At 42.2% G+C, this 18,796-nt stretch overlaps 1 protein-coding gene across 2 annotated transcripts in view; it reads left to right on the forward strand.

Annotated features, from left to right (window-relative positions):
* Positions 1-17,489, forward strand: part of CAAP1 (caspase activity and apoptosis inhibitor 1) — a 34,426-nt gene extending 16,937 nt beyond the window's left edge. For both annotated transcript variants that reach the window (XM_066604303.1, XM_066604302.1), the window contains exon 6: positions 16,401-17,489. In XM_066604303.1, coding sequence (XP_066460400.1) covers positions 16,401-16,738 — 338 coding nt within the window. In that variant the 3' untranslated portion in view covers positions 16,739-17,489. The remainder of the gene's footprint in view (positions 1-16,400) is intronic.
* Positions 17,490-18,796: the final 1,307 nt, after the last annotated feature.

Consider the following 18,796-nt stretch of genomic DNA (forward strand, 5'->3'; position numbering starts at 1 on the left):
TTCTCTCCCTTGCCCCTCACCCCCCCCCCCCCTCCTCTTACACCCTTCCACCCTACTCCCCGGCTCCTATTTATTTTGGGTGGAGAAGAGCGTTGTGGATTCCTTAAAATTACTCAACAGAAACACATAAAAATGAACTGTAATGGTTTTAGTAGCAATTTTTTGAAAAGTAACAATTTCCAGTCCAGTATCGTCCGACATTTCTTTGCATAGCTCTGATGTCGGACGACGGCAGACACCGATTTCTAACACTATGCAGGACAGCGCTCCAATGTTGAAGGCTGTTCAGCATACTGTAGTAAATATTCAGAACCGTCTCTGACATCAGAGCTCTGTCCTGTATACTGTAACATGCATATGCAGAACAGCCTCTGACATCGGAGCTCTGTCCTGCATACTGTAACACACATATGCAGAACAACCTCCGACATCAGAGCTCTGTCCTGTATACTGTAACATACATATGCAGAACAGCCTCTGACATCGGAGCTCTGTCCTGTATACTGTAACATACATATGCAGAACAACCTCCGACATCAGAGCTCTGTCCTGTATACTGTAACATACATATGCAGAGCAGCCTCTGACATCGGAGCTCTGTCCTGTATACTGTAACATACATATGCAGAGCAGCCTCTGACATCGGAGCTCTGTCCTGTATACTGTAACATGCATATGCAGAGCAGCCTCTGACATCAGAGCGCTATCCTGTATACTGTAACATACATATGTAGAACAACCTCTGACATCGGAGCTCTGTCCTGTATACTGTAACACACATATGCAGAACAACCTCTGACATCGGAGCTCTGTCCTGTATACTGTAACATACATATGCAGAGCAGCCTTTGACATCGGAGCTCTGTCCTGTATACTGTAACATACATATGCAGAGCAGCCTCTGACATCGGAGCTCTGTCCTGTATACTGTAACATACATATGCAGAACAGCCTCTGACATCAGAGCTCTGTCCTGTATACTGTAACACATATGCAGAGCAGCCTATGACATTGTAGTGCTGTCCTGTATACTGTAACATACATATACAGAACAACCTCTGACATCAGAGCTCTGTCCTGTATACTGTAACATACATATGCAGAGCAGCCTCCGACATCGGAGCTCTGTCCTGTATACTGTAACATACATATGCAGAGCAGCCTCCGACATCGGAGCTCTGTCCTGTATACTGTAACATACATATGCAGAACAGCCTCTGACATCATAGCGCTGTCCTGTATACTGTAACATACATATGCAGAGCAGCCTCCGACATCGGAGCTCTGTCCTGTATACTGTAACATACATATGCAGAGCAGCCTCCGACATCGGAGCTCTGTCCTGTATACTGTAACATACATATGCAGAACAGCCTCTGACATCGGAGCTCTGTCCTGTATACTGTAACATACATATGCAGAGCAGCCTCCGACATCGGAGCTCTGTCCTGTATACTGTAACATACATATGCAGAACAGCCTCTGACATCGGAGCTCTGTCCTGTATACTGTAACACACATATGCAGAGCAGCCTCCGACATCGGAGCTCTGTCCTGTATACTGTAACATACATATGCAGAGCAGCCTCTGACATCGGAGCTCTGTCCCGTATACTGTAACACGCATATGCAGAACAACCTCTGACATCGGAGCTCTGTCCCGTATACTGTAACATACATATGCAGAGCAGCCTCTGACATCGGAGCTCTGTCCCGTATACTGTAACATACATATGCAGAGCAGCCTCTGACATCGGAGCTCTGTCCTGTATACTGTAACATACATATGCAGAGCAGCCTCCGACATCGGAGCTCTGTCCCGTATACTGTAACATACATATGCAGAGCAGCCTCTGACATCGGAGCTCTGTCCTGTATACTGTAACACACATATGCAGAACAACCTCTGACATCGGAGCTCTGTCCTGTATACTGTAACATACATATGCAGAACAGCCTCTGACATCGGAGCTCTGTCCTGTATACTGTAACATACATATGTAGAACAGCCTCTGACATCGGAGCTCTGTCCTGTATACTGTAACACACATATGTAGAACCACCTCTGACATCGGAGCTCTGTCCTGTATACTGTTAGAAATGTGTCGGCCCTCGTCCGACATCGGAGCTCTGTCCTGTATACTGTTAGAAATGTGTCGGCCCTCGTCCGACATCGGAGCTATGCTGGGAAATCTGAATGTCTGACGGGGTCCGACACTGGATTGGAGAGGGTAAAGGTACTACTTGATTGTGTCTTTCTATCAGTGGAATCTCCAATAGAATTCTCGGACTGATGCTACTTTGCCTTTTCTCGTAGGACAAGTTTAAGGTTGTTTTTCCCTTTTTAAAGTTTTTCTAGTATAAATGTGCCCAGAAACGATTGTTCCTCTGTAAACTCTAATTCTCCATTCTAGGCCTACCATTGGTATTAGAAGTATGAATGCCCTTGGAGGGCTGCAAAACTCTCACTAATCAGAAAATGTCCTCGTTTCTGAATAAGCAGCCTGGCATTTTATGCAAATACTTTTAGATTGGTGTGATGTCTTATTATTCATAATTAAGAGTAGAGCATTAAATACATAGGAGGATCGACACAAACAAGCCGGCCTTATTATTGGCACGGAGCCAGCCTTGCCGTGACACCTTTATATGCTGATTGTTGCCAGGCTTAGGAAAGTTATCCTGATTTATGAGCTAATAATTACATGTTGCCGAAGTTTAATATTATAATGTTTACTTTGATAATATTGATGAGCCGGCAAAGGGGCGGAATAATTATTCAAATGAGTGTGTGTGCATAATCAGGGCGCTCGTCTCCTGCATGTAAATAATGTCTTCGCTTAAGCATCCTGCCAGAGCTGACAGAGGAGACAGGACAGAAATGTCAATGTGATGTATTAAGGCACACTTGTGCTGAAACTTTCTATCGCTGCAGTCCATGTCAACGGGTTCAGCTGCTGCTTTTGGTTTTATGTTGCGAGGGAAAATAAAATGAAATCTTATCTCTAAATATAGTAATAATTTCAGCTTCCTACTTGATAAAGGAGGGTTTGCAATGTTTGCAGTCAGTGAATGGAAAATTGTTGTGGGAGCTTAAATGCATCAGCATATAAAAATCAGGCAGCGCTTTTTCTTCCGACTAAAAGCCGGGCAGAAACTGAACAGACCACATTTTTTTTTTAATTAAAGTGTTTTTTATTAAACTTTTTTCACCTTTTACATATTATTAAAACATTTCTTACATAACTTTGGTTTCCCCCCCTTCCCTCCCCCCTCCCCCTCTCCCTCCCCCCCCAAGATCTCTCTCTCAGTGTTCAGTTCTTTGGGTAAACTGTCTCTAATTAAACAATGTGCTTTGTCGTAGCCAATAGTAACAGTTCTTGTATTGCTTGTTTGTTTTCTTCTTTGGTCTTTTTGTTGCTTGTCCTCTTGCTGTTTTCTTTTACTGGTTCAGGGTTATTTTTTGTTGCATACACGGGGCGGCGCCATATCCTTTGCCCTTTGTCTGGTCTCTCTCTCTCCCATCCCTCCCTTCCCATCCTATCTCGTTGATCCTTACCGCTTTATTTTATTATGTAGCGGGTCTGTAAGTTATTCTGCATTTCCTAATAAACTCTGTATATATCAATTACATGCTTTGTTATGTCCTATTAGATCTTCGATTTACTGGTGCTTCCCCACACGGCTCACCACTCCACTTATGCATTTGGTCCAGCACTGTTACTCTGGGCGTGTATCCATCTCAGCCAAATGTCCTGATATTTTTGGCTGACCTTGCGCTTAGTATATATGCTCCTTTCCCACGGTAAAATTTGGTTGACCTTGTTTTTGAATTCTCCCAGCGTGGGTGGTTCTTCATCCAACCAACGTTGGGCTATTGTTTTTCTGGCTATATACAGTAGTCTAGCTACCGCTAGTTTTTCATGGTCATCCAACGCTAGGTCTTGTATGTATCCCAGGATGCACACGTATGGAGTAAAGTCCATACGTATGCCAAATGCCGCGTTTATTGCATTTCTTATTCCCACCCAATATCTATGCAATTTCGGACATCGCCATAGCATGTGGATTAGGTCCGCCGCGTGGGTTTTGCACCTTACACACATCGGGGAGGTTCTCATTCCTATATTGTGTAAGAAGGCCGGGGTGCGGTACACTCTGTGTATTAGGAATATTTGTGAGACTCTGTGTGACTCACTCAGAGATAACTGGGGTGTCATTTGTAGTATTTCCTCCCAGTGCGACTCCTCAATGGGTCCTATGTCTGCTTCCCATTTTGCTTTTGTTAGTATCGGGTTTCGTGCATTAACCGTGTCCTGTATGTGGGAATATAGTACAGATATTTTCCCTGTTGTGGCGGTGGCTTTTCCTATTATGTCCGCTACTATATTAGTTGTCACTGCTATTTCTGTCGAGTTTTTTTCCGCTTGTATAGCGTATCTAAGCTGCAAATATTTGTAAAAGTCACTATTGGGGATGCTGTAATTCTGTCTTATCTGCTCGAGGGTTTTTAGTTCCCCCCCCCCCCTCCAGTATCTGATCCATTCTCCTGACTCCCCTGTCTTTCCACCCTTGGAAGCCTCTTAGCTTGTTGATTTCTGGCAGGTGTGGGTTATTCCATATGGGGGTATGCTGTGTGCAGCTTTTTATATTGAACATATTTCTGGTCTTCCACCATATTTTATGTGTCATTGTTAGTGTAGGGGCGCTTTGACCGTTTTTTTTAAACGCTCCACGTTCCAGGGTTTCGAGCAGGTGTGACCCGCTGAAAAAATTTTTAAGAATTCTAAAACTAGCGTCTTGTGTCTCTTCTGTCTCCCATCCCCTGAGATGCTGCAGCTGGGAGGCCACGAAATACGAGAACGGGTTGGGCAAAGCTAGTCCTCCTTTTTCCTTTGGGTTGTATAGTAATTCCAGTTTTATCCTAGGTGCCTTCCCTCCCCATATGAGCTCTCTAAATAATCCCTTGACCTTGTGGAAGAATTTTTGTGTTATCCAGTGTGGGGAATTGTGTATTAGATATAGCAGTTGGGGCATCCATATCATTTTTATTAGATTCACTCTTCCTATGATTGACATGGGTAGTTTCCGCCATATGTGAAGTTTTTGTTTCCATTTTTCCATAAGTGGTTCTAGGTTTATTTTCCCGTATTCGCTGACGTGTTTCGTAATTTTAACTCCCAGGTATTTAATTATTGGGGTGCATTTCAGGGTTAGTTCTCTATTAGCAATTTGCATACCTGGGGTATCTACCGGTAGTATTTCGGATTTCGTCCAATTGATGGTGAGTCCTGAGAAGGCTCCGAATTCTTTTATTGCTAGCATCGCGGTTTCCAAAGATTTTTCCCCATCCCCTAAGAATAATAACATGTCATCCGCGTATAGAGCGATTTTTTTTCCTCTATATTTCCTCTTCTAAATCCCACTATTTCCTGATGTGCTCGAATTTTGCATGCCAGGGGCTCTATTGCAAGCGCAAACAGCAGTGGCGATAGTGGGCACCCTTGCCTTGTCCCTCTATGTAGTGGGAAGGCTTCTGAGGACCCCCCGTTGATGGTCACATCCGCCTCCGCTCCAGCATATAGAAGTTTTACCCGTTGCACAAATATTGGGCCACAGCCCATTTTTTCTAATACCTTCCACAAGTATTGCCACTCGACGCTATCGAACGCCTTGGCCGCGTCTAATGAGCATATGGTTCTATCTCCGGTGTTATCTACGGGTATTTGTAGGTTTAGAAATACCCTACGGATATTCGTTGCCGTTGATCTTGCTGGTATAAATCCACTCTGGTCTGGATGCACCAGGGTGGATGCCACTTGTGTTAGCCGCTTTGCCAGAACTTTTGCTATAATTTTGACATCCGTGTTTAACAGCGATATTGGTCTATACGAATCTATCGACAGGGGGTCTTTTTCTGGTTTGAGCAGAATTATTATTTTTGCTTTTCGCATTGTTTGTGGCAGTTCCCCTTCCTTTTCCGCCCCCACCCATGTCTCTAGAAGTTGTGGTAGTAAGGTGTCTGCGTGTTGTTTATAAAATTCTATTGGGAAACCGTCCTCCCCTGGGGCCTTGTTATTTTGCATGTCTTTTACCGCCTCCTGCATCTCCTCCAAGTCTATTGGTGCATCAAGGAACTCTCTCTGCTCCTCCGACAATTTACGTGTTCCTATGTCCGCTAAGTATTCCTCGATTTGTTCTCCCGTTTTTTCCAGTTTCGAGGAGTACAAAGAGGAGTAGAATTCACGTGCAGTCTCTCTTATGGCTGTTGTATCCCTGACAATCTCGCCTTGTGTGTCTTTTAATTCAATGATATACGTGGGGCTGGTTTGTGCTCGGGCAATAACTGCCAGCATATGTCCCGTTTTTTCTCCCTCCTCGTAATATGTCTGTTTTCGGAACCCGTTTTTAGTTGCCGCCGTGTCTAGTACGTATTTATTAAGGGCCTCTTGAGCTTGTTTCCATAGGTTGAGTGCTGTTATTGTTTTCTCTTTTATATAGTTTTCTTCCGATTCTTTTAGTTTGTCACGTATTTTTTGTCCTCTATCTCTATGCCCCTTTTTCGCCTGCGTGATTTGTTGTATGTATACCCCCCTCATATATGCCTTCATGGCCTCCCAGCAGACCTTCATACTTGTGGTACCCTTATTTAGTGTAAAATATTCCTCTAGTGTCGTTTTCACTATTTCCTTGTTTAATATATTTAACCAGTGCGAGTTCAGATTCCATCTCTTTTGGGGGTGACTATCGGTGTTGCTATGTTGTATGTCCAGGCGTAGTATGGAATGATCAGATACCATTCTTGGCAGATATTCTATCAGGGTTATATCTCTATATATCTGGATATTCCCTACCGCTAGGTCTATTCTAGATAAGCATTGATGTGTGGATGAGTAGCAGGAATATTGTTTATGTGTGGGGTGCCGTGTTCTCCATATATCTATTAATGATATTTCTTTTATTAGTTTACCTAATGGTGTTAGGTTCCTTTCTTCGTTTACGCTTCCTGCCCTTAGTCTGTCCTGTGTAGGGTTAATGACCGAATTAAAGTCACCTATGATAAGGACTGGGATGTCCGGTTTGTCTGCTATGAATCCTATAACTTGCCGCATTGTCGTGTTATTGTATGGTGGCGGGATATATACTGAAGCTATAATGCATGTATAATTGTATATTCTGCAGTGTAGGCATATGAAGCGGCCTTCCGGATCGATTTTTCGTGATAGGCATTTAAACGGTATATTTCTGTGAACCACTATGCTAACCCCCCTGGAGTACCTGGTGTGTGTGGAGTGGAAGCTCTGTCCCATCCCCCCTATTTTGAGCGTGTCCGTATTTTCTTTTGATAGGTGCGTCTCCTGCATACATATAATAGCCGGGCCTTGTTCCTTAATGACTTTCAGTATTGCTGATCGTTTTGTCTGGTCGCTCATACCTCTCACGTTCCACGATACGACCCTGATCTTACTACTCATTTTTTTGGTTTTTTGTTTTCCGCAGGATTATTATTTTCTGTGTGTTACCACCCCTTTTTGTTTTTGTGAGTGAGTCGCACTGGGAGGACCCCCGTCTCGATATTTGTGTCTCCCCGTATATGTGTATGTGTACTACTATTTGTTCTCCGCAATGGGCCTCTCCAGCAACATTTTGGTTTGGCCCCCCACATCTGCCAATACATACATTTATTCACCTTTGCAATGCAGATTTTCGTTATTTGCAGTATACTATTCAACCGTACAATTACATTAACATTTCTTCCCCTTATCCCTCCCTGAACCATTTTTCTATCGTTTAACCTTATCCCTTTTAACTGTATACTATCTAGTATTTCCCAACTATGCGAGAGAGAGACCAAACAACAAACATCCCCAACACATAACTCACTGATCCGTTGTCTCATCGGATCGGGGTACCAGTCCTCCATTCTCCTACACGATGCATCCTGTCGTCCCAGGAGCTCCTTTCAAAAATTTTTCGGTTCCCTTTGTGTGAACATTACTTTGGGTGCAGCCTCTTCATGGTGACTTGCGCGGCGATCTTCCCCTCCGGATCTGTTCTTCATTTTGATCTATCCAGTGACCTGCGTCTTTTGGGTTTTCGAAGAATTGTGTCGTACCCAGCGCCGCCACTCTCAGTTTAGCCGGGTACAACATCCCGTAGGGCACTTGTAGGTTTCGCAGCCGTCTTTTTATTTCTATAAATGTTGCTCGCTTCTTTTGTATTTCCGTAGAGAAATCTGGATAAAAGGAGATTTTCGCGCCGTTGTATTGAACTTCACCCTTTTCGCGGGCCTTTTGGAGTATGGTATCTCGGTCTCTATAGTGCAGCACTTTTATGAGTATCGGTCTGGCGGGAGCCCCCGGGGGGAGGGGTCGCGTCGGCACGCGGTGGGCTCTTTCGACTGCAAACATCGCAGTTAGGGTGTTTCTTCCGAACAATTCGGGCAGCCATGTTTCGAAGAATTCTGCTGCGTTTCTTCCTTCCGTCTTTTCTGGGAGGCCCACAATTCTCACGTTGTTCCTTCTTGACCTATTTTCTAGGTCGTCTACTTTATTCTGTAGATATTGTATGTCGTGCAGATTTTTTCCCACGTCTCGTTGCATCGGCTGTATTGCGTCTTCTACGTCGCTTATACGTTGTTCAGTTTCTGTCAGACGCTCTGATATTTTTCTCATATCTTGCCGTAGCAGGTTTACATTACTTTGCATCGCCCCCATCTGCATTTTAAGGTTGTTCAGTGACGCATTGCCTTTAGTAATTTCGCTGAAGATTTCTTTCAGCGTAGGTTCTCTGGCACATCTATCGCCCTCCTGTCTTTGGTCTTTTTTGGCAGCATCTTCTGTACTTTGATAGGTGTCTCGTGTAGGGCTGTCTGGCGTGCTTGCATATTTTGCGCTGTGCATGCAGATGTCTGGGCTGCTTGTACTGTTCATGCTGTCTCTTGCGTGATGTTTTTCTGTGTTGGCACTGTTTGCGTCATTATTATTGTGGTTGGTGTTGTGGGCATGATTTATGGCTTCTTGCCTGTTTCCAGCAGAGTCTTGTACAGCATGTGGACTGCTTTGTTTGACTTTATCTTTGCTGTGTTTAACAGGCTCCGTTAGTGTATTTGCTTTGTCTGCCCTCTCCTTGTCTCTCTCTCTTTCTGTGTATGCTGTGCCTGTGACTTCTTCCTCCCCTCCTGCTTCGAACAGACCACATTTTAGTCATTAGAGTTGGTTTGGCGCTGTTCAGTTCCGTCATAAGATGCAGCCATTCGGCCAGGTGATTCCCCTTTCCTGCTCCCCGAATGCGCTCCTTCTGTGATGTCATCAGCCCTCTGCAGCGTAATCGCGTAGGGACGATGGGTTGCCATGGTAAGTGGAAGCCATGCACTGGTGTCCCAGCCTGCCATGGTCTGTGATCGTTATTGTAAGCATTAAGGCATCGCAGTACTTCTGTAGCGATCAGAGCTTTTATGGTTCCAGTCCTCTACAGCAACATAAAAGATGTAGAAATAGTGTCTAAGAAAAAAATTTTTTTTTCATTTTGTAAAAAAGAACCCTTTTATAGGCGGACTTTCCCGTTTTTGTATAAACAAATTAAAACGTTTTTAAAATCCCACATATTTGTTGTTTATTGTATCAGTAACGGCCTGTAATAAATTGAACACTATTTATCCTGCATAGCAAAAGACATTTGTTCATCTTGCCTCCCAAAAAACTATGTAAAGTAATCAAAAAAGCCATAAGTACCCCAAAATGGTATCAATAAAAACTACAGCTTGTCACTCAAAGAACAACCCCTTACAGAGCTCCGTCCATGGAAAAATAAAAAAAGTTATGGAACTTTGAATGCAACGATGTAAAAAAAAAAAATTAAGTTTTTATTGAATTTTTCACATACAATATGCATCATCAAGTGGGTCCCATGGGACCATGTTAAAGAGCAATAAAGAATATAACATGTAGCATATACATTTGTAATTGTCTGCGGAGTGTTATTACTTGTAGATGGCTTACCACCCCCACTATCCCAAAGAACAGTAACAGTGAGGAAAGCAGCTAGTAATCCGCCAACTAATGAAAAGGATGGGTAAGAATCCCATTGCAAGAAAATAAGTTTAAATTTCTAAAAAAAAAAACTTATTTTGCAAAAGTGGAAAAATCTAGAAAAATAATAATTTTGGTATTGTCATAATAGTAACAGTTGCCGCTTATAAGTCAGTTATAGCTGTTACTTTCTACATCCTTCCAGGGTTCCTCAGTAGAGACAGGAAAGTTTTTTCTTTTTTTGTTTTTTTTTTGTTTTTTTTTTGGGGGGGGGGGGGGGGTGAGTTGCCAGAATCAGCAATACTGTCTTATATATCCTTTATGTGGATTAGGGCAACATCCTTGACATTTTCAAAATTTACTCACTAAATACTTTGTTTCATAGTCCCCAAAATTGTGTAGCAAAGCAGAATCAAGATAGAATGAAAATATTATTTGTACGAAAGAAACTTTAATATTTTTGTATTTCTAAATACAGCTACAACTCTTTAAAGTGGTTGTCTGGTGAAGACCACTCCTTCCCATCTGTCCTATTGGGGCAGGAAAAAACCTGTCCTCCCCACATCCTCTAATCTGCACAGATCGAGTACGAATACAACTGGCCAAAAGCTGTGTAGATGCACACAAGATAAATCCAGCTCATCCAATACTCGGAAAAAATAGCATAATATCAAAAACCTTTATTTTGAAAATTCTTACAAATATTTTGATATGAGACCACACCACGCATAGATGTTGTTAATCCCTCGGATATATTTCCGTTGCCATCTGGCAGCCTTAGCTATAGCTAATGCAATAAAAAGAATACTGAATATTTAAGAGCACAAAATGCCTAAAACTACTAATTACAGCCAAAAAGTCAAACAAAGAACACATGTTCATTTGATCAGAGGGTCAAGTATCCAAATGTATCAATGTATAGAACATTATAGTAATCTCAAAGAAAAGTGTGCATCAATAAAACATCAGATGTTAAAGATGTGGGATTTAATAAAAATGTATCATCACAGCCAGATTTAATAACGCCAGCTCTACAGTTGCCAATGCACCATACAAATAGTCAACCGGCACGTTTCTAAGTATGATTTTCCCCATGAATGCTTGGAGACCGCGGCAAATGTCATATTATGGCATAGCAAGATAGCTAGGCTCTAATAAACAAAGGCCCAACAGAGGGAAACTGTACTTACCGCAGTCAGGCCGCATCAAGACCACTAGATCTGAAGGTATGAATCGCGTTCATCTGGGCTCACCTGTCGGCTTGGCAGAGTTCATATTACAAAAACTAGAGTATGTGCCACAGATCAGAGACATATCAAACTAGATTTGGCTCAGAATGAGAATGTTGGCGCATGCGCAGATAAAAGGATCTTCTGAGCGACAGAGGGCGCATGTAGCCATAAATAGAAGCGCACACATAGAGTTATATGTAAAGGGCAGAAATATATCTATAGTAATACAATGAGGGGTAACCTACAACTCTCACAGTTTAGTAATGAGGAATAACCCTGGGTAGGTTGGAAAGCTCACTATAACATCATGTTTTTGTTAGGCATTAAAAGGTCTCATATCTACAGGATTACTGGGTTTCTCATACGGAGAACAATCACATAGTGTTATAAAAGGTCACATTGGTAAGTATGGGATAAAATGACACAGTAATGTGAACGTCTCCAAACATTAAATAACACTTAAAGGGGTTGTCCCGCGCCAAAACGGTTTTTTTTTTTTTCCAATAGCCCCCCCCCCCCCTCGTTCGGCGCGAGACAAACCCGATGCAGGGGTAAAAAAAAAAAATTGTCCAGTACTTACCCGAATCCCCGCGCTCCCGCGACTTCTTCCTTACCTTAGTAAGATGGCCGCCGGGATCTTTACCCACGATGCACCGCGGGTCTTCTCCCATGGTGCACCGTGGGCTCTGTGCGCTCCATTGCCGATTTCGGCCTCCTGATTGGCTGAAATCGGCACACGTGACGGGGCGGAGCTACAAGGAGCAGCTCTCCGGCACGAGCGGCCCCATTCGGAAGGGAGAAGACCGGACTGCGCAAGCGCGTCTAATCGGGCGATTAGACGCTGAAAATTAGACGGCACCATGGAGACGGGGACGCTAGCAACGGAACAGGTAAGTGAATAACTTCTGTATGGCTCATAATTAATGCACAATGTACATTACAAAGTGCATTAATATGGCCATACAGAAGTGTATACCCCCACTTGCTTTCGCGGGACAACCCCTTTAATATGAACGCAAACATTCCCTTATACCTTCTTTCACGAAGTACACAGCGTGGATGTGCGCTCCAATATTACCATTTGATAATGCACAAGGAATGTCCAGTAAGCATGCTAAATCTAGCAAGGGGCACATACATCAAATATACTATGAACACACATCACCTGAAGTCATAATGCACGAAGCATACGGCTTTGATATATACTCCAGTACCGTGTATATACCATTAAGTCACACTTAATATGAACTATAGCATTTCCTGAAATCCTATTTCAAAAACGTTCATGGCTTACATATTAATTACCAAGCCATTAATATGACGGTGAGAAATGTACAGAAGGAATATAAAATAGGCATAACTTGTATGTCTGGAACGTGGCGCATACATCAAATAATGTCTAAGGTGAACACAAACCTTCCTATATGTCATACTATACAAAGTACATGGCTTACAAATCTACTTCAATTCCATGTATACACCAATAGAAAACTTCATGATGCACAACTACCCTCTGATGAGTAATACTGCTTATGTACCGTATATACTCGAGTATTAATCGACCCGAGTGTAAGCTGAGTCAATAGGTTTTACCACAAAAAATTGGTAAAATTTATTGACTCAAGTATAAGCCAAGCTATACTCGAGTATATACTCACCTCTCAGCCGGCGTCTGTGTCCCTGGCGCGATGCTGTCTCCGGCGGTGCGGCAAACTGCTTCAGTCTTCTCCCCGCAGTCATCTCCCCGGCTTGGTTTTGAAGTCAGCGCTGTGTGAGGTAGCGCTGTGATTGTATTGAGCGCCGGCCAATCACAGCTGATGCTCGATAAACTAATCACAGCCATTCAGAATGACATCACTGAATGGCTGTGATTGGTTTATCGAGCGCCGGCTGTGATTGGCTTGCGCTCGATCCAATCACAGCGCTGACGGCGGGGATTTCAAAACCAAGCCAGGGAGATGACAGCGGGGAGAAGACTGAAGCAGCTTGCCGCACTGCCGGGGAGAGCATTGCGCCGGAAACACAGTTGCCGGCTGAAAGGTGGGTATTGAGGTTTGTTTTTTTTTTTTTTTTACCTCTCTCAAGTGTAAGGCGAGGGGGGCTTTTTCAGCACATTTTTTTGTGCTGAAAAACTCAGCTTCTACTCAAGCATATAGGGTAGATGAGGGAAAAAAAGGAATTTTATAAACTTTTGAATACTACAGGAGGAAGCGGGATACGTGTTTCGGCAGTGAGAGCTGATGCACAAATGTATTTGGTAAGCAAGAAACTGTAAAAAAATTAAAATGCTATGATGAATTAAGAATAAACCAAATAATTGGCACAAAAGCTTAGGTTAACTCAAGTATTCAATTGAATCTTCCTATAAAAGAAACATAACAGATGCCAATACTTACTAGAGAAAAGTTCGTTTAAATACTGTAAGTTTATAAGTTAAAAGAAAACACAAGTATTCTCAAATCAGAAGCATAAATGTAAATCGCTCCTAAAATTAAATGGTGCGAATGTTTTAAGATTTGTGATCTAAAAGGCGCCTCAGATCACCACCTGGAACTGGTTTTCTCACTTTTTCATTGCCAAATACTCTTAAGGAAAGAACGAATGCATCATGATGAATCCTAAAATGCCTTGAGGCATTAGAGACCCTTGGGTTAGAGGAAGATCCAATGCCATTAAGATTTTCCAAAAGCTGTTTTCTACTAATACAGCCAATATAGATCTGTTTGCAAATGGTGCAATCCAAAGAATGAATACCATAATCTGAATGAAAGCTGATGTACCGTTTTTATAGGGAAAGACTTACAATTGTCACTGCTGTAGAATCCTTTGACTAACTTCACAAGTTAACAAGTACCACCACACTTGTAGAGACCCTTCTGCACCAACCTGTTCTCTAAACCTGGAACAGTGACCAGTCTGGGTGACAGAAGACTAGACAGAGTTGGCGCTTTTCTGTATGCAATTTTTGCACCCATTATTCAAAATAGCATGGAGTTTGTCACCCTCACGTAAAGTTAGTAGGTATTTGTGAATGACTTTTCTGATGGGATTAAATTGTGGACTTGATGCAATTGGATAAAAGAAAGGATTACATGTACGGGGAACAGAATGAATATCTCTACTTGAGTCATTTTGTAAATCTATTAAGCAAAAGGTGGCCATTTTATTCTTGAAAATGGAATGATGCATAGCTATTCTATACCGTGGAACACAATTTCAATGGAAGAGGGTCCCCCGAGGAGAAAAAAGTGGGGCTTCACCACGAAGTCCTTTACAAATGTATACATTTCTAACAGTGGCAAATGGTCAAAAGAATTTGAAAACAATCTGCAATTGTTTCGAATAGAAACTTTTTGATAAATGAATTACTTGACCTTCATCCATAGGGTATGGCATCAATGCTTCATGTGTCTAGTGACCGGTCTTGTGATGGTTTCCACCGGCCCGTCTGACACGTTTTTTGATTTCTTAGAGACTTTAGTTTTCTGAAAATATGTTGGTTTATTTGTTGTGGAAGAGATGTCCCTATCAGAGGTCTCTCCTTTGTCCTCAGATGATTCCAACTCGGTGGAACTAAAACTTACTTTAGATCTTGTTTGCTTTGGATTTAATGCCATGTTTATATGATCTCTTCAAATGGACTTAAAAGTAATCGAGCGTTCTCAGTTGCCCCATTCGTAAACTTTGTGGTTCTAATAGTCAAACGGATCACTCTGAATTTTTCTTTTTTTTTTTTTTTTTGTTTGTTTTTAGTAATGGCTTTAGATTCCTTCAGGAAAGAAATAGATTGTCTTAACTTGTTCACAGCTTCTTTAAAATCTGAGAGTGAAGTATACTCTGTTAGAAAGCCACATAGATGTAATTAATTTGTTGTTGTATTTCTTTAATTGTTAAATACGAGGATGAAAAATAATCTCATGAGGTCCAAAGAAAATTTAAATGGTATGCAATTCCAGTCCTTGACAAATAAGTAAAGGTAAAGTCCCCTGGTGCAAGCACCAAGTCATGACTGGCTCCTCGGGTGACATCACATTGTGATGTTTTCGTGGCAGGCTATTTTTGCTGGGTGGTTTGCCATTGCCTTCCCCAATCATCCTTTACTACCTTGGTACTAATTTTACCAGCCTGAAAAGGATGGAAGATTGAGCCAACCTTGGTACCTGTACCAAGCGGGGTTTGAACCTGTACCAAGCGGGGTCGTGAGTGAGCGCTTATCACTGCATTTCTGCTGCCTTAATAGTCTGCACCACACGAGGCTCATAATTGTCAAATACTTGAGAATAAACCGTAGTGGAGATCTTTTTCAAGAGAAGTTCCCCCAGAGTCACGTCCCTCTAAATATAGTTTTGCAAAGTAGTTAGATCCCACAAAACCTTAGATTTTAAAGTCATCAATTCCTCCAATTTCCACAAGCAATCCTTATCAACAGAATTATTGCTATATGCTCCAGACCCATCAGAAAAAAAAAACATCTGCAGCTAATTGGTGTCTAGATAAATGACTTTCCGCCATGATGTAAACGCACGGGTCATCGAAGTAATGCAAATGCAATGAATGATTCAAAGAGTAGTGTGCACGGCCGCAAGATTATACAAGAAAAACCACCTATATGGGCACATGGACATCATAGAGGCACGTCCCCATCTATGAGCTGGAACAGAGAGACTCTTTGTACGATCGGCTTCTTGTGAACTCAAGTGCTGTTTGTGTTACATAGACCGCCATTTATCAGAGTGACTGTCATATAATACTACATATCTGCTGGCGTGGGCTTTGCCGGCACAAGACGTTCCCTGGTTGAAACCAGCTTTTTGTGAAGGCTAACAAAAGCTAGACCTGTGGGGCGATCAGCTGAGTTCTCCAACCGTCGCATATTGAAAGCAGGCGTCGCTGATGATGCGTTTTCTTTATGTGTCTGATGTGTGTATTCCCAATGTCAAACTAACACAGTTAAGAGTTTTAACAGTTTACAATAACTCCAAGCTCTTGCTGATCTAGATGCAGTTTACCTTGACTTGTTGAAAACTACACATTCACGAACCATTATGTATCTAAGATTGTATCTATTGATGGTTTTATTTCTTTTTACTTATTTTTTTTTTTTTCAAGCTCACCATGATGCTGTTTTTCTATTCAGGTAAGGGAGAAGATTACGATGCTCTCAGCATTAATGCCGATACGTATGACAGTGACATAGAAGGAGCAAGCTTTGAAGAGCGCATCCATGAGACGCCCATTACAACCGCTGTTAAGGCTACAGGACAACCTGATGACCTTGTGATGGACATTGAGAAAAGTGTCAATGAAATATTGGGGCTGGCGGAGCCAGTGGTAGAAGAACCTCCCATTGCCCCCGCCGCGGTGCTGCCTGAGGATATACAGCCTTCAGCCCAGCAGCTTGAACTGCTGGAGTTGGAAATGAGAGCTCGTGCCATTAAAGCCTTGATGAAGGCTGGTGATGTGAAGAAGACTTAGACTACTTTCACAGTGTTTTCCTCTCCGCCTCCACTCTGTCTTGGGTTTCCTTCTCATATGCTGAAAACTGCATGGAGATGGAAACCTGGATGGAACTAATAGTCTTTAATATGCGAAACGCAGACTGCAGACCACTGGGTAAAAACCGTGTGAAACGGAAGACTAAGTGGTCTCCGTTTCACACATTATAGTGATTTTCCAAGTTCATTTTTTTTACTCCTTTTTTAAATACAGCTGTCTGTGTCTCAAAGTAATAAAAGCTCCTCTACTCGCCCCTTCCAAGTCACCGCATCTCTGTTCTCTCCACTCGGTCAGTTTTTAAGCTACCTGCAAACAGAATATCATAAGCTGCTGCAACCAGTTGCAAATCTCAGAGATCGATTTGCTGAGGTCTGATTGGCTACAGTAGCCTGTAAATAGTGTGATGGCAGGAGAATGGAGGTGTGGCACTGGGGATATAGGGACCGGGGATTGGTGTGTATAGGCTGTTTTATGACTTTGGGGCATGGCCACCTGTATAAAAAAAAAAAAAAAAAGTAAAACTTAGAGAAACTCTTCAAATGCTATGGTTTCAGCCTGGTTGCAGGGGTGGAGAGGAAATGCTATGTGATAAGAACCTCAACGATTTCTTATGGTTTATTATTTAATACATTTTAATTCTTCATGGGATTCTGTTTACATTAAAACTTGAATGTTCACATCCATGTCTTCTTTTTACAAGAATGAATACATTTTAGGACTTTTATCAGTTTATTGGCTTGTAGCATAACATAAATGTATGAAGTAATCGGCTGCAGGCTTCATGTGTGCATACAGGAATATCACTGCTGCAGCAAACAAGTCTTCCCCAAGAGACCAGAAACGTTGTCGGTTGATAGGCTGTTTTTTTTTTTTCTTCACTTTTCCCACCCCACAAACAGGTGATAAATTTCAACCTCTGGAATGCCTGTTTAACCCCTTTGGGAAAACCGCCATACATGTGCAGCGGGATTGTATGAAGCATTGGGCAGCCACTGCGATTAGGGAGAACACAGCTGTTGACCATTTAAATGCCACTGTCCGTTGTGACATCGCATATAAATGGCTCTCCTGCAATGAGATCGTGGGGTGCTGTTCAGGCGTCATAGCAGCCTGGCGCCTTTCCAAGGACCCCGTGCCTGCCATGTATTTCTGCCTAATAAGATGTGTGGAAGGGCTTAATAGAATGGCTACAGAAATACAATAGACCATGTTAAGTTTTTTTTAGTACATTTTATGGTACATTAAATAATACCATTAAAAAATACAACTCTGCCCACAAAAAACCAAACCCTCAGCTACTTTGACAGAAAATGAAGAGTGATTATTTTTTTAAAATGGGAAAGAAAAACCAAAAGGAAAGGGAGGGGTTAAAACATTAAATATCTGTAGGAAAAAAAAAAGTTCATAACTTTCTATCGCCATCTTCTGACAACCACCATACCTTTTTTTTTTTTTCTGTTGCTGCAGCTGTGTAAATTATTTGTGGGATGACGTGTGGCTTTCATTGCTTCCATTTTGGGGTATATAACACTTTTTTGACTTTTTTTTTTCTCTTGAGACAAGGTGACCAAAAAAAACACAATTCTGTCATTGGGGGCTTTTTCTGACAGCGTTTACTGTTCGACTTAAATAATGTAGTTTCAGAGTTATTCAACCCTTTTATAACAAATGTCTTTAGTACTTAATAGAGAGCACCTTCTACTGTTATGACCTGCTGCAAATAGGAAGCCTAACCAGACAGCAGCTTCTGACAGTGTTTCTCATGAGTCTGAACCGATTCCTCATGGACAGTGGCCTCCAGGTCACTAATATTCTTGGGTTTACACGCTGCAACCTCCGCGTTCGAATCCCATCAAAGATTTTCTATAAGGTTCAAGTCAGGCGACTGTAACAGCCACTCTTCCAGGACTACTGAAACCAAGCTCTGGTGGTATTTGAGGTAATCTGAGGATCATTGTCCTGTTGGGAGGTCCAATGCCACCCAAGCTTCAACTTTCTCACAGAAGACAAATGGTTTTTTGTTTGTTTCCCTAGGGT

The sequence above is a fragment of the Eleutherodactylus coqui genome, chromosome 5 (genome assembly GCF_035609145.1).
Source record: "Eleutherodactylus coqui strain aEleCoq1 chromosome 5, aEleCoq1.hap1, whole genome shotgun sequence".
Classification (NCBI taxonomy): Eukaryota; Metazoa; Chordata; class Amphibia; order Anura; family Eleutherodactylidae; genus Eleutherodactylus; species Eleutherodactylus coqui.